The sequence below is a fragment of the Colobus angolensis genome, unplaced genomic scaffold (genome assembly GCF_000951035.1).
Source record: "Colobus angolensis palliatus isolate OR3802 unplaced genomic scaffold, Cang.pa_1.0 Scaffold2, whole genome shotgun sequence".
In the NCBI taxonomy this organism is placed as follows: domain Eukaryota; kingdom Metazoa; phylum Chordata; class Mammalia; order Primates; family Cercopithecidae; genus Colobus; species Colobus angolensis.
This window is the reverse complement of record NW_012115154.1, coordinates 25,734,828-25,757,873: the sequence shown is the minus strand read 5'-3', so window position 1 is coordinate 25,757,873 and position 23,046 is coordinate 25,734,828. Positions and strand designations below refer to the sequence as shown.

The 23,046-nt window shown below is 50.8% G+C and overlaps 1 protein-coding gene across 1 annotated transcript in view; it reads left to right on the top strand.

Moving 5' to 3' along the window:
- PTPRN2 (protein tyrosine phosphatase, receptor type, N polypeptide 2) overlaps positions 1-23,046 on the top strand; it is a 789,125-nt gene that overhangs the window by 753,992 nt on the left and 12,087 nt on the right. Inside the window, exons 19-20 of the mRNA XM_011941545.1 lie at positions 3,788-3,841; positions 6,314-6,378. Coding sequence (XP_011796935.1) covers positions 3,788-3,841; positions 6,314-6,378 — 119 coding nt within the window. The remainder of the gene's footprint in view (positions 1-3,787; positions 3,842-6,313; positions 6,379-23,046) is intronic.

Genomic DNA, 23,046 nt, shown 5'->3' with positions numbered 1-23,046 from the left:
ACATTTTCTCAACACAGATTTACTTCTAAAGACATACTATGTAGAAATCTTACATAATTTCCTGAAATAGAGTCTTCAAAAAGCGGTCATTCCTGGCAAAATGGATGTAGCTACAAAGACAGCAATTCATCTTAACACCCCGTCTTTGTGTTCATCCAGTGTGTTTGCACATATATGCATATGGGCACGTTGCTACATCCATATCCATATATGGACTAGAACATGTACATCACCAACCCTCTGTGTTTATGATTCATCACCAAGAAAAATTGGATTCCCAGATTTCCCTTGTTCCACGGTCTGAGGAGATACAGCCTAAGAAGGTTTTTGTTAAATTCAAAAGTTAATGAACCCCCAGACACGGTTTTGAAAGCCACGTCGGAGTAGAAAGCTTTTCTTGCCTGCCTTACCTGGCGCTGCCCAGCATTTCAGCCAAGGCCACCTTTCATGTGTTACCTGTCCAGTGGGTTTGAGTGAAAGCTTCACACTTAGACACGCATTGCCAGTGGTGGATTTTCTCTATAAAATAGCCACCCCGATTTCCTCAACCGGAAAGGTGACACCACTTCTGAAGACACCGGCCATCTTCATGCTACAGGGTTTCTTATCTTTGAACAATAGACGAGGCATTCTCACTCTGGCCTGGCGCCTTCGCCAGGCACCGAGATGTGTAATTAAATATTTCTGGAGCCCAGAGGGAGCACATTTACACTTTAAAGAGAAACTGCTAAGAGATCATTAGCATCACATGTGAGGGCTTTGCTTTAAAAACTCTCTCTCTCTCTCTCTCTCTCTCTCTCTCTCTCTCTCTCTCTCATTACTCTCTCCCTTCTTGCTGTGTGCAATGGCGCTCACTAACGCTGCTCACGGTAAAACGGACAAACCCTTACCTTGCCAGCTAATTAGCGGTGGCCAGTGTCATTTTTGTGATGTTGCAGCTAGTAATATGAGCCCAGTTGCATAGTCACAAAAGTGATCATTGGAAACTGTGACTGTCCTGCAGGGGGCGATGTGGGAAGCCCCTTTCTGAGACTCTAACGACCTCTGACCTTGCTTGCTGGTGCTTTGCATGACGGTGCACTCTCGCCCGGTGACCCGGGGGTTGGTTTGTATCACTAATCATTCTTTCTCAGTGAATTCCTGTTGTGGAAGTTTCTATAATATCAACTTTTCCTACTGTGGGAGACCTTTTGCTCACTGACGCTTTGTTCTGATGGAGTCAAATGAGGCAGCTGTGTCACCTTCCTGAATAATCCATGGTCTACAGCTTGGGTCAACTGGACAAACTCTTGTGTTCAATATGTCGTGGTTTTGCCTCTCTATTTGCGATGCTTTGCGTGTAACGATACAACTGCATGATCTTTGTAAATAAAGTCCTCAGCTGCGCCACACCCTGTATCTACACTGCACATGTCCTTGACTGCCTGTGGGTTTTTGTAAAAAGGTTGAGCACAAGGTGGGGCTGGTACGGATATGAAAATTACAGCGAAACCTTTCCAAGGCCACCAGGCACAACATGTCAGAGAAAATAGTATCTTACGTACACCATGAGATAGACACAGGAGTTTCAGGAGTGGGGAAGCAATTCGAGGCCATCACAGCCACAAATTCACTCACTAGAAGCATTTCCCAGCCGGGGGGGTTATGACTGCATTTTGCCAAAGCAGAAGCTGGCCATAAGCCACCGCTGTCTACCGACTTCTTACGCTGGCCTTTCCTCAAACCAGCACACTTTCTTCAAGCGCATCTGGTTTGGGGGTCGGGGGTTGGTTTGTTTTTACTGTTGCTTTTTTTGTGTATTTGGTCTCATGAGGAAAAATGAGCAACCCCTGATGACTGACAGGTGTGGACTTCTGGAAGCTGAGTTTAGTCTCTACGTAGAGTGGACCACAAGGCATGAAACACAGCAGGAAGCTGGAGGAGCAGAACTGAGGTCGTTCCCATTTGCAAGATTCAGAGGCTGAGCCATGGCCAGTAAACTCCTCTGCCAAAGGCAAAAGGCCTTTCAAAGCAAAGCCACGCACCATTTGGTCTGAGGGTTGAGCCTGCTTGATTCTACATGTGCACATGCGTGCTCATGTCATGCACATGCGTGCAGTCTCATGCACACACACATGGTCTTTACCGAGCTGGAGGGCTTCCCACCCCCATGCTGGGGTGCACCCCTGGGGCCTGGTATCCATTCTGTCATCAGGAGCCCTCGATGCTTTACAGCCTGAGTCAGGAATGGGACATTTTAGAAGTAGACATGGTGGGTCTGTTTTCCAACCTGTTTATTCTCCAGGGACCAAGAATGTTCAAGGCCTTCTGGCATACAAGTGCTATTACCTTTAAGGAGTTCACTGTTGTGCTCCCCGCCTCTCCCCAAAGCCTTCACACCACCGTGTGCCCCAGAAGCAACAAACACCTCTAACAGAAACGGCGATGCAGCCCTGGAGGCCGTTGCTGGTTGTGCTGTGTCTGAGCCTGCCCCATTTTCAGGCATCAGCCTCATGTTTCACAGACCAGAGGGCAGCACAGATCAAGTGCCTCCTGGCTAGGCTGTGGCCGCGGCCCATCTGCAGGTGGGCACCCCGAGTCCAGGCCCCGCAGCTGCTCCTTTAACTCCCGTTGTGCCCTCCAGACTGGGCGTTCACACTCCCGTCAGAAGGGCCTTGTTCTGGTAACTCCTAGGGGAATAGCAAGAGAGGAGGAGAAAGCTCTGTGGTTTGGGCTCCGCCGTATTCAAGCATCCCTCCGCTCATTGCTCACTGGACACTTACCTCCCCTCTCCCTCCACGGCTACCCTGCCCCTTCTGGCTTCAAAGGTTTGTAGAAAAGCAACCAGTTGATGGAATGTTTACTTTCCACTGACTATTTGGTGCTGAATAGGCAAGCCTTTGCAAAGAAACGTGACATTTTCCCATTTACGGTCCATACTTCCATTTTTTTACATTTGTTTCTTGTAGGAGTTCACGCAGCACATTTTAGAACACATCCCCTTCACACATGCTTTATTCCAATAACCTGAGATTCTGTCTTTAATTTTACTTATTCAGAAATAGTTCACTGACAACTTTAATGGACTACATAAACATGTTTAGTTGTTTCACTTAATTTAAAAAAACAAAAACCTGGAGTTTACAGAGTGAATTTTAAATCAGCCCTCTGTTTTGGTTTAGGGGTTGGTTATGAAATCTTAAATGTATGCTCATTTCTAATTTTCACAACTTCTGATGTAAACTCTGCACAATGAAGTTGTTTGTATACTCAAAGTTATAAACACGGAAAGGACTTGTCTTGGACTTCATAGAGGTTTCTCCGTAATTTAGATATCCTTACCAAAAGCTGACAGGTCACAAATGCCCTTGAAGATGCTGTTTTTAGATAGTACAGAAATAACAGTTTCCAATATGATGTCTGGACTGTAAGAAATTTTGAACATAAATTGCAAAATTCAAAAATTTTAATGAAGAATCAAGATGTAGTGTAACGAAAGGTCAAGTCAACATAAGCAGAAACAGAAAGAGGAGAGCCCGCAGGGGTGGGGCAGGCGGGACGGGCCAGGAGTCCACTGGTTCAAAGCCTGGCACCCCTCCTTGGAAGGAGAAAGCAGTGTAAAGGTGTGACACTGGTTTTAAAGCTCCGATTAATAACATGTTGAGAAGAAGAATAAATGTTTGATATTATGTGTATAATTTTCATTTTCTCTGTCAAAACAAGCGATTGCAAAATGATTTCAAGTTGTTTTGGATTAACGCAAAGTCTTAGTACACAACTATAATTTTTATCTCTCTTTTTATTTCAGAAAAGTAAACAAGTGCTACAGGGGCCGTTCTTGTCCAATAATTGTTCATTGCAGGCAAGTACAACTTTTAATGAATTAAGAAGTTTTGGCTACCTCAAAAAACAATCTATGCAAGATGCTTAACTTTCTAATTGCTTAATAAATATAACTAACTGGCACTTCTAAAGGAAACCAAAAATATAAACTTACTTTTCTATGCCATTTGGGTAAATACAATTGGGCATTGCTTGTATTATGTCTGTATAATGGCTTGCTTTTTTTTGCTAATATGTACATGGCTTGCTTTTTTTTTTTTTTTTTTTTTAAACTATCGCCCAGGCTGCAGTGCAATGGCATGATCTTGGGCTCATTGCAACCTCCACCTCCTGGGATCAAGCAATTCTCCTGCCTCAGACTCCCGATAGCTGGGATTATAGGCACCCGCCACCACACCTGGCTAATCTTTTTGTATTTTTAGTAGAGAGGAGGTTTCACCATTTGATCAGGCTGGTCTTGAACTCCTGACCTCGAATGATCCACCCACCTTGGCCTCCCAAAGTGCTGGGATTACAGGCGTGAGCCACCGTGCCTGGCCTCACATAGCATATTTTCTAGCAGCCCACTGTGCAGTGTCCTGCCTTCTACTCACCCATGAGCATATCCTGCCACCTTACTTGTTCTTAAACCCTATGGTGCCATGACACAGAAACATTGAGACAATGTTTTCAGCCTGTTGCATTGTCTCAGCCACCAGGATGTTCAGCAGAGGCTCAGAACCCTCTGCAGACGGTGAGAAATGCTTGGGACCAGTTACGAACAGGGACGAAATCTGTCATTACAGGAGGTACAGCCACCTCCAGTTTATCATGTGGGTTCAGGCCTCTTGGTAAAAATTCAGTGACTCATATCCTTAAGTATGTTAAAACCACACCATTAAGAATAGATTTTATGCAAAGAAAACTCAACCTAATAGTACTGTCTCTGCTGGACTTGATACCCAACTACTTTTGGTGAAGAACTCATATTCCATTTTTCTAGAAGTGTCTTGTAGAATGTTCCTCCTGCCTGGAATAAAAAGAAAATCTGTCTCCAAAGAACAAACACCAAATCTGTCAAATCCAATCAAGAAGCATGTGTGTTTTGTGTGAGCATTCCTGTCTATGAGAGAGGAGGATGAAAATAGATTATGGTCTGTTGTCCTCAAAGAGTAGAGTAGAACATCTGTTACCCACAAATGTATCAAGACAAGCTACTTAGTTGGAAGATTTTTGTAGTAGACCTTAAAATATTCATGTGAATATATGCTGTGGATAGAAGACAAGTGAGAAACGCACTCAGCAACCACAATGCTCACCGTGGCCCTTTGAAATGAGCAGTGAGGGTTACATGCGGCCCAGGCCGACCGCTTCTCCTCCTTGGTGATGCAGTGAGGGTGTGAGGATGTGAACGAGACGTTTTTGAAACATTTACCGTCCCAACTACAGCATTTTTCAACCATTTGTTTGAGGAAACAGGTTAAAGCCAAAATGTACTGATTCTTTACGATCAAAAACTCACCTCTAGGCTTCCATCGTTTCTTGGGATTACAGACGGCATAGAAAGCAGAACCGAAAGCGTGATATCTGCTGGGTAGTCACATCTTTCTTGAAGTCTTGAGAGGGAAACATTTATTCTTTTTCCGGAAAGTCACAATTGATTTTGCTAGGATTATAAAAAACGTAAAAGGTCCTCCATTTAAAAGCCAGTTGTGGGTGTGAGCCCAAGCCCTATGTACTTTTAAGTAGGCCTCTCAAACTCGTGCAACCCAGTGACAGTGTCTGCACAGGGGGAGGAAATGGCTTCACACATTCCTCATGAGGAAAGGATGGTGCTGAGGCTACTCTTCTTCCAGAAAAAAAGGGATTTTTTTTCCTTTGCTACTGTTGAGGTATTATTCAAAACATTTTTACAACTCTAGCCCAGATGGTAAATATTCCAATTATAGCTGGTGGGATGAGAAAGACATGAAATGAGAGTGCTTTTTAAAGAACATGATTGAGTAACGACTGTTATGTCAATTTCTCCTTCTGAGATGGAGGACCTGCGTTTAGAAAGGGCGGCAGGCAGCCCCTAGGGGGATGTGCCCAAAGCGTCCCTGCCTGCATGAGCCAGCGGGGTCCAGCCGCCGGCAACCCTAGAGAAAGCACCTTGCAGATATTTTCTATACAAATGCCATCAACTCTGACACAGTCAAACACTTAGTTCATTTTGCTCTGGCAAAATGTACCACATCTTTGGCCAAAGAGGTGGGAACAAGCAAGAGGGAAACACATCTGAGCACAGCAGCTCTTCCCACAGGCTGCTCAGAGGCTCCAAGCCCCCAGCGGCCTCCCTTCGCCCTCACTTGGATTCTCCCAGCCTGCGTCCTTCCTCCCCACTCACATCCGCCATCCTTCTTTCCTCTCGCTGGCCCCACTTAAGCGTGAAGGAAATGGACTGTCACTAGCTGTGCGGTGGGTCGGGCTTCCGTGTGGACGGCAACTGTCATTTCTCTCCTTCTGTTGGCAGCGACGGTGCAGGCCGGAGCGGCACCTACGTCCTGATCGACATGGTTCTCAACAAGATGGCCAAAGGTGAGACGCAGACACTGCGGCTTTGTTGTGGCTCAGAGCTGGGATGGCGTTGCCATGGCAACGTAGGGGGCCGTGTTCGCGGGAGGCCCTGGAAAACGTTCGCTGATTGTTGTCCCTCTGCTGGGCCATAGGAAGGTGGTTTGCAGCGAGCACATTTGCTTCTGAGACTGGTCGTTCGTTACCTGCCTCTGTGTGCCGAGCACACGCGGGTCCTTGACAGGTGTTTGCTGCATAGCCTGCAGCGTTCACCTCACAGCCGCGGGCCCTTCAGTGTCGTTGCGGTGCAGAACGTCGCTCCAGTATTCGATGTACCTTCACCGTTGTTAAAACGGTATTTGCAGTAGAGTCACACTAAAAATATCTGTTAGTAATTGCCATCAAATGTCAGTCACCCCATCTCAAATGAGCCTTTCAGCCCTTTTAGTGAATGTCCTTCTTATCTAGGGAATCTCTGTGTGTGCTATGGGAGGCTTTCCTCTCGGAGACGGCACGGGGAGTCTTAGACTGAGGCCTGTGATGGGAGGAGGACAGATGTAGCAGAGTGGCAGCATGCGCAGACGGCCTGGAGTGTCTTAGACTGAGGCCTGTGGTGGGAGGAGGACAGATGTAGCAGAGCGGCAGCATGCGCAGACAGCGTGGGGTGTCTTAGACGTGAGGCACAGGGTGCGAGGACGGGTCCAGCAGCAGCGTGGGAGAGCAGATCTGCGCTCGGGTCCGGCTCTGCCAGCAATGAGGTTTATCACTTTGGACAGAGCTTTTAACCTCTCTGGGATCCAGTTTTCTCCCACAAAAGCATGAGGATTGAGCTCTGGCATTTCTTAAAAGGTGGTCTCCAGAGCACCCAATCTCTAAAGTCATCTCTTTGAGTAGGGGCCAGAGAGACCCAGCCGGGTGAGCTTGGGAGGAGGCACGCACTGAGTCTGCTCCTTGGGCACCACAGGGCAGGTGCACACGGAGAGGCCCTGAGGAGTCCAGGCCAGAGAGATGTGTCCAGCTTCCCTTGACTCAGCGCCTCTGACACTTACTTGAGAAGAGTCTGCATTGGCCTTGCGATACCCATTAGAGTCCCATGGAAGGTGGGAGGCACTGAGATGGCAGCATGCCACGGTCTCTTTCCCAGCTGTGAATCAACAATTCCCTTCGTCTCAACACACACGCATATATGTGTTCATATGGAGACCTCCACCTTCCAGAACATCCCATTCTTCATCACTGGCCCAGTGACAGGAGCAGGCATTGATCACAGAAATGAGTTTCTATGTACTTCCATGAATGCCAGCAATTTTAAAATAAGCATTTTCCTTACTTCAGTTTCTTCTGGTTCACAAAAGAAAGACATAAATGTGTGAAGATAAAACAACAGCCATGACTTTATGGAGAAGGACTGGAGAGCCTGGGCAAGTTCTCCAGCGTCCTGCAGTGGAGGGGAGGGCTGCAACCCAGCCCCGCACCCCACATCCACCCGACACCACCAGCATCCTTTACTGGCTGCTGGGGAGAAATGAAATCAGTTTTTGTGCCACCAAATATCATTTTAAACACCCAAGATTCGTTTAGTGGTGGGAATGGGCAAACAAAAACAAAATGCAAGCACTCTGGTAATACTTTTAATTCTTTTTTGTTTGTTTTGGACATGACACAATCCTTTTTGTCATTTAAAAGTCCATTTTTCCTTGTCCATTAATGCTGCTGTGTCTTATCAAATATTTCTTTTTCTTTCCAAATTTACAGCTATTGGAGCTCAGAGCTATCCATGGAATTTGTATTTCTCCCCTTATCACGGGCCCTCCCTTCTTTCTCTCTCTCACACATAAAGATTTTCCTTCTCTTAAACCAAAATATCTTCAGAACGTTACGGATCATTTGATGTAAGTGTTTCTGACCAAGCCTGTGTTTGTGAACATGCGACGTGATGAGCTGCTGGGGAGCACCTGTGTTTCCAATGAAACCTGCCCCTCCGGGGACCAGAAGCACGGGTTGGCGGCCGGATGCAGGTGGCCCCAGTGCGTGTCTCCACAAGGATGGGATGGAGCCTGGGTTCTGAGTGGCTCAGGTTCACTCCACAGAGAAGGAAACATGGAGAAGTGTGTCCCGGCCTCGAGACCCCAATGCAGGGGGCAGGGCTGGCATATTGTCCAGGCACCTGAGCCACTGTTCACTGGCTCCATTGTGGCGTGTAATGTCAATTCCACTTTGAGAGTGGGCTCAGCTTCGGACAATACACATGCAGCCATGTGGAACTGGCCAAACAGGGCCGGCTTGGGGCCTTTGCTGAGGTTGGTGACCCCCCTCCTGTTCTTGACCTGCTCCTCTTTCCCTGGGGTGTGTGCGGTGTGAAATTCCCTGACCCGGGGCCCAGGCCATGGTCTCAGGAGAGATCAAAGGGCAGGCGGCCCCTCTGCCGGCTGAGGTGGGCCTTTCCCAGGCCTCCACGCTGAGAGGCGCCGGGGTTTTGTTCTGGTGCAGGCTAGGCCCTGCCTGTGTGGCCGGGCGTCTTTGTCTGGCCTGAGAAGCCCGGAGGCCCCTATTGCAGACCCAGCGTTTCTCAAATGATCAAAGGCCCAGAGCCCTGGACGTGAAACCTTTCCTCCCATTTTCCTTTCTGTAAAGGAATGCGTTGCAGAAGACCAGAGAACGCCCTTCCCAAGCTTCCTGGGCAGTGCCAGCACCGACGTTAGGGTCCTCCAGTCCTGTGTGCAGGGCCTCTGCGTGCTTTCAGCTCCACCAGCTGTGGCCGCAGACAGCAGCGCGGCACTTGTCCACACGGCCTGTCAGGGATTAAGGCCTTTGGGCCTAGTTTAAGGGCCTTTAAAAGCAAACTTGGGATAGTTGAAGTTCTTTCTCCACTGTCTAGTTTAGCAGCAAGTAGACAATGATGCAGTTTGGAATGAAAGTCAACAGGCTCATGTTCTGCAAAGGGTTTTGTGGAGGAAAAGTAGGCACCAATCTGTGAAGTGCTTGCACATGTCATTTCTGTTGCAGCATATATGTTTCTAACTCATCGATAATAGATGATTGCATCGGAATCTGTTTTTAGGTAGCCTATTTCTCTCTCATTGAAGGGCTTGGCTCACATGTAGCAAAAAATGTTTTTTTCAAGCAAGATATTGTCCAAGGTTGTGCTTTTTACATTTTTGTCAGTGACCTCACTTATTGAGGGTACTTTTCTACTTCCCCACAATTTTTTAAAGGGATGAGGAGCAACCAGCACTGGGGGGGCTCCCCAGAGATCGGGTCGGCTGAGCCTATGCCAGGCGGAGTCAGGCTTCACTCCCCAGGGGCCAGCACCGAAATGCAGTGGCCGAGAAGTGTGGCCAAGCTGCCACAGCATTCCCACCAGGGTCTGCGCCTGGGCCGGAAGAGGGTGCCTGTGGGGCCCCAGGTGCCATGGAGGCCGTGCCAAGCAGATGCCATATGGCCCCCCCGTAGCTGTGATTGTTGACAAGATACAGAGTGTGTCTGGGAGAGACTCGTTTCTTTTGTCTGGCAGGAGCCACACAGACTGGGAATTTTGTGTTCCAACATGAATCCCCATGGCTTGTGAACCCATGCGGGAGTGACCTTTAAACTTCAAGCTGGGAGTACGCTCCTAAGTGATCTCACGGCGTGAATGTGAGTGGATGGTGGGGTGTCCACACAGGTGTAGGTCCAGCCCCAGCTCTCAGACTCAGCGACTGGACCGGGTACTGTTGTGTGTGTGGACACACATCTCCTCGCCTGTGGGGAGGGATCATTTCCATTCTTTGTTTCCGTGAATCTGACTACACTGCGCACCTCATCTAAGTGGAGTGTTGCGACGTCTGTGCTTCTGTGACTGGTGTATGTCACTTTGCATAATGCCTTCAAGGGTGGCCTGTGTTATGGTGTGTGTCAGCACTAACTTCCTTTTTATGACTGACTAATATTCCATGGCACAGATGGACCACACTTTGAGGATTCATTTGCATATTAATGGACATTGCCATTGTTTCCAGCTTTGGGCTGTTGTGAGAATTCCTGCTGTGAATGTGGATCTGCAGATGTCCACTCGCATCCCTGGAGCTGTCCCTGGGGCGGAACCGCCACGTTGACCATAATTCTCTTTACCTCTTGGCTGTTTGTTACAGCCATCCCAGTGGATGTGAGTGGATCTCACTGTGGTTTTAACGTGCATTTCCCTAACAACTAGTGACGCTGAACATCCTTTAATGGCTTATTGGCCATTCGTGTATCAACTTGAGCAAAACAGACATTTCAAGTCCCTTGCCCATTTCTGAAGAGGGCTGTTCAGTTTTTTTCTTGTTGAATTCTAAGAGTTCTTTATATATTCTGAATACTACTCCCTTATCATATATGTAATTTGCAAGCATTTTCTCCCATTACATCAGGGTTTTTTACTCTTTTGATAGTGTCTTTGTTACACAAAAGTGTTCAATTTTGATGAAGTCCAGTTTATCTTTTTAAAAATCTTTTTCTTGTGGCTCACACCTGTAATCCCAGCACTTTGGGAGGCCGAGGCGGGTGGATCACCTGAGGTCAGGAGTTCAAGACCAGCCTGGCCAACATGGTGAAACCCAGTCTCTACTAAAAACACAAAAATTAGCCAGGTGTGGTGGTGGGTGCCCGTAATCCCAGCTACTAGGGAGGCTGAGGCAGGAGAATCACTTGAACCTGGCAGGTGGAGGTTGCAGTGAGCTGAGATCATGCCATTGTACTCCAGCCTGGGCAACAAGAGAGAAACATACCTCAAAAAATATTTTTTTTCTCTTTTTTTTCCCTGTGCTTTTAGTATCATACCCAAGATATTTTGGCCAAATCCAACGTCACAAATATCTTCTCCTATCTTTTCATAGATCTTAACTTTTTCTTAACTTTTAAGGGCAGGTTCCAGTAGTAGATGGAAGACTGCCTGTGGGAAGCGAGAGGGGCTATGGAGCAGAGTGTCTGTCGCCTTCAGCGTGTGCAAGAGCACCTGGGTCCTGATTTGCTGTGGGTGGTGACGCAGGAGCATGTGGGTCCTGATCTGCTGTGGGTGGTGACGCGGGAGCACCTGGGTCCTGATCTGCTGTGCATGGTGACGTGGGAGCACCTGGGTCCTGATTCGCTGTGGGTGGTGAAGTGGGAGCACCTGGGTCCTGATTTGCTGTGCGTGGTGATGCGGGAGCACCTGGGTCTTGATCTGCTGTGGGTGGTGAAGTGGGAGCACCTGGGTCCTGATTTGCTGTGGGTGGTGACACGGGAGCACCTGGGTCCTGATCTGCTGTGCATGGTGACGCGGGAGCACCTGGGTCCTTGATCTGCTGTGGGTGGTGAAGTGGGAGCACCTGGGTCCTGATTTGCTGTGGGTGGTGACACGGGAGCACCTGGGTCCTGATCTGCTGTGCATGGTGACGCGGGAGCACCTGGGTCCTGATTTGCTGTGGGTGGTGAAGTGGGAGCACCTGGGTCCTGATTTGCTGTGCGTGGTGACGCGGGAGCACCTGGGTCCTGATCTGCTGTGGGTGGTGAAGCGGGAGCATGTGGGTCCTGATCTGCTGTGCGTGGTGACAGCAGAACGTCTTTGCAGAATCGTGTTTTATGGCTCCCCGGAAGCCAGCCGCCCTCCAGAGCCACCTTGTTTTTGTACAGTAGCCACATGTGGTTCCTTAGAGTCGCTAAAATTGGATAAAGTTTACAAGTCAGCTCTTCAGTTGTACCAGCTGCGTGACATAGCCACCATGGCTATGCCAGGCGGTAAAGCTGGAAGCCACTCCCGCCACCACAGCAGGTCCTGGTGGGCCACACGGCTCCACGGTGGCACTACGGTGGCTCCTGACTACACCCTCACCCTCTTCTCATCTCCCCAGGCCCAGACCCGTCACCCCTCCTGTGCTGGTCTCCCCGCTCCATTTTCCCCTCCTGATCAGGTCTCACACAGCAGTCAGTAGGATGCTTTAGACAGAAAGACCTTGGGTGGCTGCCTCGGCCCCGGAGCTGTCCCCAGAGCCCTGGGCAGGCTGGCCACTGCCCGTCCGCCTTGGTGGGTCACGCTGGATCCTTCGGCTCCAGGACTCAGGGCTTTGCAGGTTCTTTTCTGTGGCGTGGGGGGGTGCAGCCTTCCCCTCCCCAGGGCACATCCCCCACCATCTGTCCTCTCTGGAGTCCCACTGGTCCATTCCTTCTCTGGCAGATGCCAGGGTAAAACCATGAACGTGTGGCTCCAGCTGGTGGCAGGGCAGCGTCCACTGCATGCTGGGTCCATGCTGATGCTGGTTTGGTACCTGCTGCCTGCCAGGCGCGGGTTCTGAGAGCAAAACAGGGAAGCCTCATCCTCCCACCGCATCTTCCTGCTCTGCCGAGAGACAGGTAAGGGGTCTGTGGCTGCAGGGTGGTGGAGAGCAGACAAGGACACTCCCAGATGCAGAGACGGCAGCTTCACTCACGGGCCGGGGCTCAGGAAGACCCGCAGAACGCGTTTCACCAAATGGAGGGGCCCTAGGGGCTGTCCATTCTGACCACTTTGTTGCAAGCTGAGGAAGCAGTTGCTGGAAGGGGTCCGAGGGGCCATCCGTTCTGACCACTTTGTTGCGAGCTGAGGAAGCAGTTCTGGGAGGTTGGGTGACTTGCCTCAAGGCCTCTGGCTAGCCAGGGTCAGATGCAGAACCCTGCTCAGTCTGCAAAGGCTCAAGGCCCCAGAGGGAGGATGGTGGATGGCACTCGACCCCAGGGATGGCGCTCAGAGGCACAGCGTGGTGTGTTCCAGGCAGGGACAGAGGGGCAGCTTAGCTGGGGAGTTCGTTTGGGGCTGTCATGGAAACTACTGGAGGAAGAGGAAACTGAGGGCCAATGGTGAAGGGCCTGGGCCGCTGAGCTCAGCTCTCTCGGGCACAGCCTGGAGTCTACAGGGAAGTAGGAGAACCCAGGCAGGTGCTGGGGGACCGTCCAGGCAGTGCAGGACCAGAGGGCAGGAGGACCGGCCGGGCAGTGCAGGACCAGAGGGCTGAGGGGATGGCATGGCCAGGCAGTGCAGAACCAGACAGCCGGGGGACCAGCTGGGCAGTGCAGGACCGAGAGGGCCGGGGGATGGAGCTGGAACTGAAGAACAGGCCGGCTCAGCCACGGGGCCCAGGAGAGGGTAGAGCCGGACAGAGCCGCACATTTGGGCACCAAGGGAAGGAGGTGCAGGTACGTGGGGTTCAGCCTTCTGCAGACGAGACTTAGGGGGACGCGAGGGCTGGGCAGAAATGAGAAAGCTGAGCGGGAGACGTCTCGCTTTTATGTTTGGCTGAAACGTGAAAACACGAAGTGTCAGTGGGAAGGGGACCTCACAGGCACGGTCGGCCCGCGGTGTCTCTTGTCTCGCTCAGGCAAGTTTCAGACTGAGACAGTGCCCAGAATTGGGTGAGGTGGGAGAAGGGAAGGGGAAAGGGAGCCTGTCTGCACCTTTCTCTTCAAGGGAGAAATTGCCTTCGTGGGGCAGCAGCAGGGCCTCCTCCGCGGCGCGTTGTTTGTGTTCCGTGCCTTTCCGTCCCCTGAGCTATTCTGGTGCAAGAGAAACAGTGAGGGATGTGGGGCGTGAGGTGTCCCCAGGTTCCTGGGCCGGTCTGCAGTGCCCTGTCCCGTGTAAGGGGCAGACGATGGACACTGGTTGGAGCAACAGTCCAGGGACGCGGCTGACCCAGCGGTGTGGCTGACCGCACCCAGGCGGGGCACAGGCGGGGCACAGGCAGGCACAGGCGGGGCACAGGCAGGCACAGGCCCTGGTGTTGATCACCAGGTGGGAGCGTGTGGACAGTGTGAGACCCACTGGTCTTGGGAAACGCACTCTGGGTGTCCGTGTGGGCAGCGCTGCCCACCGTCCTTCGATGGTCTCCTTGGGCGTCTTCGTCCCTGTGCATGCAGCCGTCCTCACTGAGTGAACCAGCTCAGTGGTCTCCTTGGGCGTCTTCGTCCCTGTGCATGCAGCCGTCCTCACTGAGTGAACCAGCTCAGTGGTCTCCTTGGGCGTCTTCGTCCCTGTGCATGCAGCCGTCCTCACTGAGTGAACCAGCTCATGGGTCTCCCACCTGCAAGGGGTCAGGCCGGCCCTGCTGAGCCACGGTTCACACAGCCTGGCTGCAGGGGCTCCTCACCCACTCCAGGGTCTGGTGTCCTCACCTGGGCAGTCCTCTGCTTCTCCTCATGGACACGCAGACACCTTGGGCCCATTGGATGCCACAAGATGTCGTTCAGGTCCCACCTGGCCGAGGGCCGTCCCTTCTGCAAGCTCCCTCCTTGGTCCCGGGTGCTGGCACCAGCCCATCCAGGCCCAACCAGGCCCTCCCCTCCCTCCAACACAGGCCTTGCTGGCACACATTTAGGGGTCAGACCACGCCAGCAGGAGCTGGACAAGGCCACAGCAAGGGAGCTGGCAGCAGGCAGCCGCTGAGGATGTGGGAGAGAACACAGGAGAGAGACGGGACTGGGGGGCCACAGCCCTGCGGGGGCAGTTGTGTCGCCCTCAGGGTGTGCCGCAAGCACTGGTCCCTGAGTCCACGTGTTTCCGTTCAAACTCCTATTTGGAAATTCAGGAGGGGATCAAAGTCCTGCCCTCCGAGGTTCCGGTTGCAAACACAGCTCCACGGTCCAACCCGGCCCAGCGTGCGCACCCCCCTGCCTGATTCTGCTCCCTGCTGCCCGGCAGTCGCTCCTCCGTCTCAGTTGCTGGATCCTCTCCTTCCTCCTCTGTGCGCATCCTGCTCACGGCCTGGTTGCTCCGTTTCCTGCGGTGCAGCTGCCCTCCCCACACAGTCTGTGGTCCCCCTCTCCATCTTCCCTCCTCTCACACCCACCCACTCCATCCTTCCCTCGTTCCTCTGCTCGTCCAGCCCCCACCAGCGTGCTCTGCCACTCCCTGTCCTGGGATTCGAGGGGACCGTGCGGAGGGCTGCAGGGGTCTCCCTGTTGTCCTGGAGGCATCTCCCAGAACATCATCCCTGCCCAGCCCTCAGACCCAACATCCTCCGTCCAGACCCTGAGGGGCTGTCCCCAGAGGCAGCGGGTCCCGCGCGTCCTTTCCTGGCGCCTGAAATCCAGGCACGTGCAGCCTGGCCGTTTGGCAATGGGGCTCCCTCGTGGTGTTGAGTAGGATGCTGGGGGTCCCCTGATGGAGTCAGGGTGCTGCAGGGGGTCGCATGCTGTCCCGTGAAATCAGTAATCCTCACGCAAGATTCTTCCAGACGCACAGCAACTATGTGAGGCAGAACTTGCGCGTGGGAAGGGCAGCAATCCCGTGCAGTGTCACGCGGCCCCTCGGCTCCCTCCTCAGCCTCCCCTGTGCTTCCGTTTCTCCTGTTTCTGAGGTCAAATGGTGCAAAGTGTCCTTGGCCATGAGCCCACAGGCATGGGACAAAGTCTCCGTGCTTGCACTATAAGCCACAGAACTGAGTCAATGCGTAACTGGCCCTGTCCCCAGCCCAGGCACTTTCTGAACCCAAAATAGACTCAGGGGGACTGAGGCAGCTGCCGGCCCTGAAGGAGCAAGTGGGAGGAGAGCCTGGCCTGTCCCTTGCAGGAGGGATCCCACCAGACCCCCATAAAGGCCGGGCCCCCAGGAGCAGCAATACCAGTGGTCAGTGTGGCCTGGGAGGGGAGCTGGCTGCGTTCATCACACATCCCCGCTGGACCAGTGCGTGAGCACCTTTCAGGTTAAAGGTGCAAGTGGTGTGTGCGTGTTCCAGGCAGCATGAGAAGGGTTGCCTTGGGCGGGCCCCCGTTCTCTTCCATGTGTTCAGTATTCACAGTTTGGTGTGATCGTTACTCAGCTGCAGACGCCCCCTGAATGCCATTTACCACACACGCGTGTTGATTCTGACGTAGGTGTCGAGGGCCTAGCCACATCCTGGAGCTCCCCGTGTGGCTGTGTGTGCTCTGCACCGACCTGGGAATGGCTGTGTGCCCTACCCCATCACACAGATGCTCCAGGACATATCTCAGCACTCCCCTGCCTTGGGGCTCGTGCCGTTCCCAAACCTCTTCTGTCAGCACAGACGCTGCGTTTGCGTCTCGGTCCTGCCCCGGTGCCCTGGCACTGGTTGTGCAGGGCAGGTAGGTGGGGTGGCAGCAAACTGCAGTGGGCACTGCGTTGCATCAACGGGCATGTGTTCACACACAGACAGGACTTGGAATTGCAGAGCCATCACATTCGTCTTTCCCTTTTAATAATCCCCCCTTGAATCGTGAAGCTGTGCTCGCCTGCACAGGGGTGCGGAGGTCCAGCGTCTCAGCATCAGTGCTGCCAACACCTCAACAGTATTATGGGATGGTCCAGCAGTCGATAGAAACTTATCAGGATATTTTGCACAATTCCTTGTCCTCCTGGAGTATTAGGGGATGGTGACTTTAAAACGACAGTACTCATTTATACACTTCTACATTTTGTTTAACTTACATTTTTTATAAGGATCTGGAGGCATCTCAGTTTCTCCAAAAGAAAGATTTAGAATTTGTTCAAAGGAAAAAATACATAAGAAGTAGCTAGTTTGTTATGATTCTGATTTACTTGATTTTCAAGTGAATGAGATGCAGATTTGCCTCTTTTGATCCCAGCAAAGTGTCACAACATAGACCATATAATTTATCTGGAAGGTCAGCAAAAGAAATCCTGCTTATAATTTTCATAAGTCTTTAGTTAAGATCATCCAGGAAAGATGTGAAGTAAAAACTCAGCACCGAAGGCCCAGGACAGTGTGTGCATGTGTGTGTGTGATGCGTGTGGGTGTGTGGGCGTATGTATGCCCGTGTGTACGTGTGTGCATGCACATGGCTGTGTACATGTGCGCAGCGTGTGTGTGATATGGGGTGTGGAATGTGCAGTGTGAGCTGTGAGTGTTCTGTGTGTGTGCGTGTATGATGTGTGTGATCCTGAATGTAGGAATAATGGATGTGCATCTGTGATGTGGGGTGTATTGTGAGAGTGTGGGGTGTTGTGTGTGTGCATGTGTGTAGGATGTGAGTGTTCTGTGGTGTGTGCATGCCTGTGTGTATGTGTGTGTGCATATGTATGACCTATATAAGTGGGGTGTGTGTTGTGTGGTGTGTGTACGCCGATGTATGTATGTGTGTGCATGTATGTATGACATGAGTGTGGATGTGCATGTGAGCGTGTGCATGTCTGTGTGTATCTGTGTGTGTATGTATGACACGAGTGTGCTGTGTGCATCTTGTGTGGATGTGTGCATGCCTATGTATATGTGTGTTCATACATGTGCACATGTATGACATTGTGCATGTGTGTGCGTATGTGTGACATCAGCATGGGGTGTGCGTGTCATGTGGGCATGTGCCTTCCTGTGTGTATATGTATGTGTGCATGTGCATACATATGACATGTGAGCATGGGTGTGTGTTGTGTGTGCATGCCTGTGTGTGTGCATGTGTGTGCATATGTATGAAGTGGGGTGTGCATATTGTGGGCGTGTGCATGTGTATGTGTGCTTGTATGTGCATATGTATGACAGCGTGGGGTATGAGTGTAGTGTGAGCATGTGCACACATGTGTATATGTGTGTGGGCATGTGTGTATATATGACATGTGAGTGTGGGATGTGCATGTTTGCATGTGTGCATGTCTGTGTGCCTGTATGTGCATATGTATGACATGCATGTGTGTGCATATGTGTGACGTCAGCGTGGGGTGTGCGTGTTGTGTGGGCATGTGCATTCCTGTGTGTGTATGTGTGTGCATGTGCATATGTATGACATGTGACGTGGGTGTGTCGTGTGTGCATGCCTGTGTGTGTATCTGTGTGCATGTGTGTGCATATGTATGAAGTGAGTGTGGGGTGTACATATTGTGGGCATGTGCATGTGTATGTGTGCTTGTATGTGCATATGTATGACAGTGTGAGGTGTGAGTAGTGTGGGCATGTGCACACGTGTATATGTGTGTGGGCATGTGTGTATGTATGACATGTGAGTGTGGGATGTGCATGTTTGGGTGTGTGCATGTGTGTGTGCCTGCATGTGCATATGTATGACATGGGTTGTGTGTTTTGGTGCGTGCATGCGTCTGTGTGTGTGCATGTGCCTATGTATGACGTGAGTGTGATTGTGTGGGTGTGTGTACATGTGTGCATGTGCACATGACGTGAGTGTAAATGTGTTTGGGTGTGTGCATGCTGTGTGTGTGTGTGCATGTGCATATGTATGAGAGTGTGGGTGTGAGTGTTGTGTGGTGTGTGCATGCCTGTATGTATATGTGTGTGCATGTGCGTATGTATGACATGAGTGTGGGTGTGTGTGTTGTGTGGTGTGTGCATGTGTGTATGATGTGAGTGTGGGTGTGTTCTGTGGTGTGTGCATGCCTGTGTGTATGTATGACGTGAGTGTGAGTGTGTGTGTTGTTTGGGCATGTGCCTACATGTGTATGTGTGTGCATATATGTATGACATGAGTGTGGCTATGAGTATTGTGTGGTGTGTGCATGCCTATATGTGTGTGTACATGTGCGTATGTGTGACGTGTGTGTTGTGTGGTGTGTGCATGCCTGTGTATACGTGTGTGTGCATGTGCATATGTATGACGTGAGTGTGGATGTGTGTTTGGGTGTGTGCATGTATGTGTACGTATGTGCATGTGTATGTGTATGACATGAGTGTGGGTGTGTGTGTTGTGTGATGTGTGCATGCCTGTGTGTATACGTGTGTGTGCTTGTATGTATGTATGATGTGAGTGTGGGTGTGTGGTGTGTGCATGCCTGTGTGTATATGTGTGTGTGCATGTGTGTATATATGACGTGAGTGTGGGTGTGCATGTTGTGTGTGCATGCCTGTGTGTGTGTGCATGTGCATATGTATGATGTATGGGTATGTGTTGTGCGGTGTGCACATACCTCTGTGTATATGTGTGTGTGTGCATGTGCATATGTATGACGTGGATGTAGGTGTGTATTGTGTGGCGTGTGCATGCCTGTGTGTGTATGTGTGTGTGTGCATGTGCGTATGTATGACGTGAGTGTAGGTGTGTATTGTGTGGTGTGTGTATGCCTGTGTGTGTGTGTGCATGTGCATATGTATGACATGAGTGTGGGTGTGTGTGTTGTTTGGGTGTGTGCATGTGCGTGTGCACATGAAAATATCCCAGACAAAGCAGAAATATCCCAGCCTGGGTGAGTGAGGAGCTCTGCGCCTCCCAGGGCACAGGAACTGTTCCACTTCGTTCCTTATCTGGATTCGTAATAATCACCATGTGTCCTTAATTCAAATACATTTAGTTAGGACCGAGCTTTTCTTCAGTTCTTCCAGAGGGTAGAGTTGAGAAAATTTTCTCCTACAAGTAAAGGCCTCTCTCTCTTGAACACTTGGCACACATTGTCTTTTTTACTTTCAGGAAAAAAGAATACATTGCATCCCTGCCGTCTGCAAAACCTCTGAGTAAAATTATAATAAAACTTACCTGCGCTCATCCAGTTATTATCCATGAACAGGCTGCTGGAAGCCACGCGGAAGAATGACAGTCGGGAGACAGTGACGATGGTCCTCCCGGCACACCCCATCCGTCCGTGTTCACTCTGTTTACTGGGAGGATGTGGTCTAGGGCCATGAGCTGAATCACATGGCTCTGTCAACCAAGAGCCAGAGTCCAGGAGAAATCGAACAGGCCTTGTAAAGAAATACCAGTAGCATATTTGCTTGGTTTTCTTTAACTTCAAATAGATTCTTTCATTGTGACAAATAGTTTTAATACTTTAATACTAATATTCTTTTAATGGCTTTTGTTTAATGGTTAACATTTTTTCTCTAAAGCTAAAAAAACCCGTCTGTTGTCTTAAAAATGTATTTAACCAATGTATAAACTTTTAACCCAATAAGCCCTGAGTGAATTAGAAAATAATGATGAGAACGATTTACATTTGCTGAGCTGGGCACGGCATGGTACCCAGTGGCCATTCAGGTGCCAGCGGAGCACACAGAGCCTGGTGTCTGTGGCTCCCTCCCCCACAGTGAGACAGGTGGGTCTTCCTGGGTGTCCTGGGCATGAGGGTGCAGCCCAATCCAAACAAGAAACCGACTCAGCCAGCACTCACCACACTGAGGTGCTGGCCAAGATGGCAGCCTGCGTCACTTCCCTATACGTTCCTGACACTGACAACTCAAATTAAACCTGGTCAAGTAGCAGAAAGTGGCTCCACTGAGTCCATTCATCACTTCCCTGTATATTCCCAACATTGACAACTCAAATTAAACCTCATCAAGTAGCAGAAAGAGGCTCCACTGAGTCCATTCATTTCCCTGGTGTTTGAATCACTACGATGCTTCTTAGGTGCAAAACGCCTGTAACTTCTCCGTGGACCCACCCTCTGTCCCTGGTAACCATCGTTAAGGTTCCTTTCTTTCCTTGCATCCGGATTTTCTTGGCGTGTGCTCTGACTCCTCGACTGTTTGCAGGCTTTTCAATGTGAGCGTCACACCACTGGGCCTTTCCGTTTACCTGGAATTTCACTTTTGTTAGCTGCTCCTTCACCTTGTCAGCAAAATTGGATTTTTCAAGAGAGAATTCTACTTTAAATGCACTAGAGGGAGCTTTCTATGCAGTGGAGGCTTTAAATGAATCTTTGACACCAAGAAAAGCCTTTTACCAAGTGAAGGGGGACACATGCCCACCCAGCAGGTGCTTTATCAATGCCAACATTGTGCCCCTGCCCTGCCTGGCTGCACCCGTGCTCAGGAGGGCACGAGAGTGGGCAGGATCTGGCACCTGGCCTGGCTGCACCCATGCTCAGGAGGGCACGAGAGCAGGCAGGACCCGATGCCTGGCCTGAGCCTGGCTGTCCAGGGTCTGTCCCTTATGAAAGATCTCATGCATGGGTTCTATGAAAGCTTCTCTCTCTGCCACACTTCAAGTAAGGAATTATTCTTAATTCTAGCATGCAAGAAGCAGGAGCTATCCACAGCAGACAAGTGATTTTACTAATACATCCGTTACGGACCTAATGTTGGTGCCACACACTTTTTCAGCGTTAACTCCGTTTCCTCCGCTCTTCAGTTTCGGTCTTGGGCTCGTTGCGATTTGGAGGCATGCTCCCGTGTCGTTCTGTATTTCAGCCCAGTTCTCCCCATGTTGTCTGGGGATGACCCGGCGCGTCTTTCTCCTTCCCTTTTTTCACTTTTCCTCACAAACCACAGTCTGAGAGGGAGCCACGATGTCGTGAAATAAGAGAGACTTTATCCATCGCATTTTATCTGAGGACCACGCCGCTGTTCTGGGAGGCAGCCACCAGCAATGACCATCTCCAGAAGTCAGTGCACGCGGAGGGAGAGCCCCTTCCTCACCCGCACCTGCTACAGCTCCTGACGGCTTCATGGCTCCGGCCAGAATTCAGGAGGGCAGTTGCCAGTGAGGGACGGTGGCCCGGGATTGCACACTCGCACAATCATACGCACGGCCCTTCAGGTGACATTGCCGTTGAAAGTCGTTTTAAAAAAGAAGTTTCAGGGATGAAAACAAGTGCCCTAGGCCACCTAAAGGAGAGAGGTTTTAACTCTGTGGCCCCGATGAACCCCGAACATGGCATCTCAGGAAGGCTGAGCGCTCCCTGTCTCTTAAATTAGACTATTTATACCGCACCTGCTTCTCCTGAGGTTCATGACTCCACAGAGAGCTGAGGGATCCCCATAGAAGCTGCTGCTGTCCTCGTGCCTGGAAGGCTTCAGAGAACATAACTGACTGGATCTCACCCCCTCCCAGAAGAGTTCGCTCACGAGATCTGTGAGGTCGCCTGAGTATCCAATGCGTTTTGTAAATTACACGTAATCATGCGTCATCTCACTGGACCCTCACTGGACCCTGGAAACGGGAGGAAAGCCCCTCAGAGGTGAGGCTGGCCCATCCAGCTTCCCCGCCACGCCCGGCATAGGGTGCAGAGCGGAAACCCGCACCTCAGCTCTGTAACTCGCGCTTCCCCGTGTCGCCTGACACAGCTCAGCGTCTGTCGGCAACCCCAGCACTCCTGCCTTTAACTCACCTTTTTTGGTGTTGGGAAAATTTCTTAAAAACCAATAGACACCTTACGTTTTTAATTACACAAGACTAGTTATAATACATTTTGTGTATTAGAACCTGGTTGCCAATCCCAGCAGCGAACAGCCGAAGATAGTGTGCTCTAAACGTGGGCGTGAGGCCCCAGCACACGGAGCCTCCCTGGTCCTGCACCTCGGCCTGTCCCCTCCCCACACAGTCCAGGTCAGCATCGTGCTGAGGTCAGCAGTTGGGATGTGTGAGGAGTTACAAGACCCAGTGTTAGATGGAGCCTATACATTTCCCAGTTTCTGAGCTGCCAGCTGCTTTGCAGAATGACTTCCTTTCTAAATGAGAGGGCAGGTTTCCTTGTACATAGAAATACTGTGTTACTTTTATTGGGAAGCTATTTAGTTATGTTATTGTTTTTTACACGTGCTAGTTAAACAGCAAACGTCTTGCCATTTCTTCTGGATGATTTCTAAAGAGCCAATCCAGCAGAATTTGGGGTGTGTGGTGACCATGGGGTACGCAGTGACTGTGGGGTGTGTGATTGGTGGCCACAGGGTGTGCAGTGGCCATAGAGTGCATGGTTCCTGGGGGGTATGTGGTGGCCGTGGAGTGTGTGGTGGTCATGGGGTGCATGCCGGCTGTGGGGTGCGTGCTGGCTGTAGGGTGTGTGCTGGCTGTGGGGTGCACAGTGCCCGTGGGGTG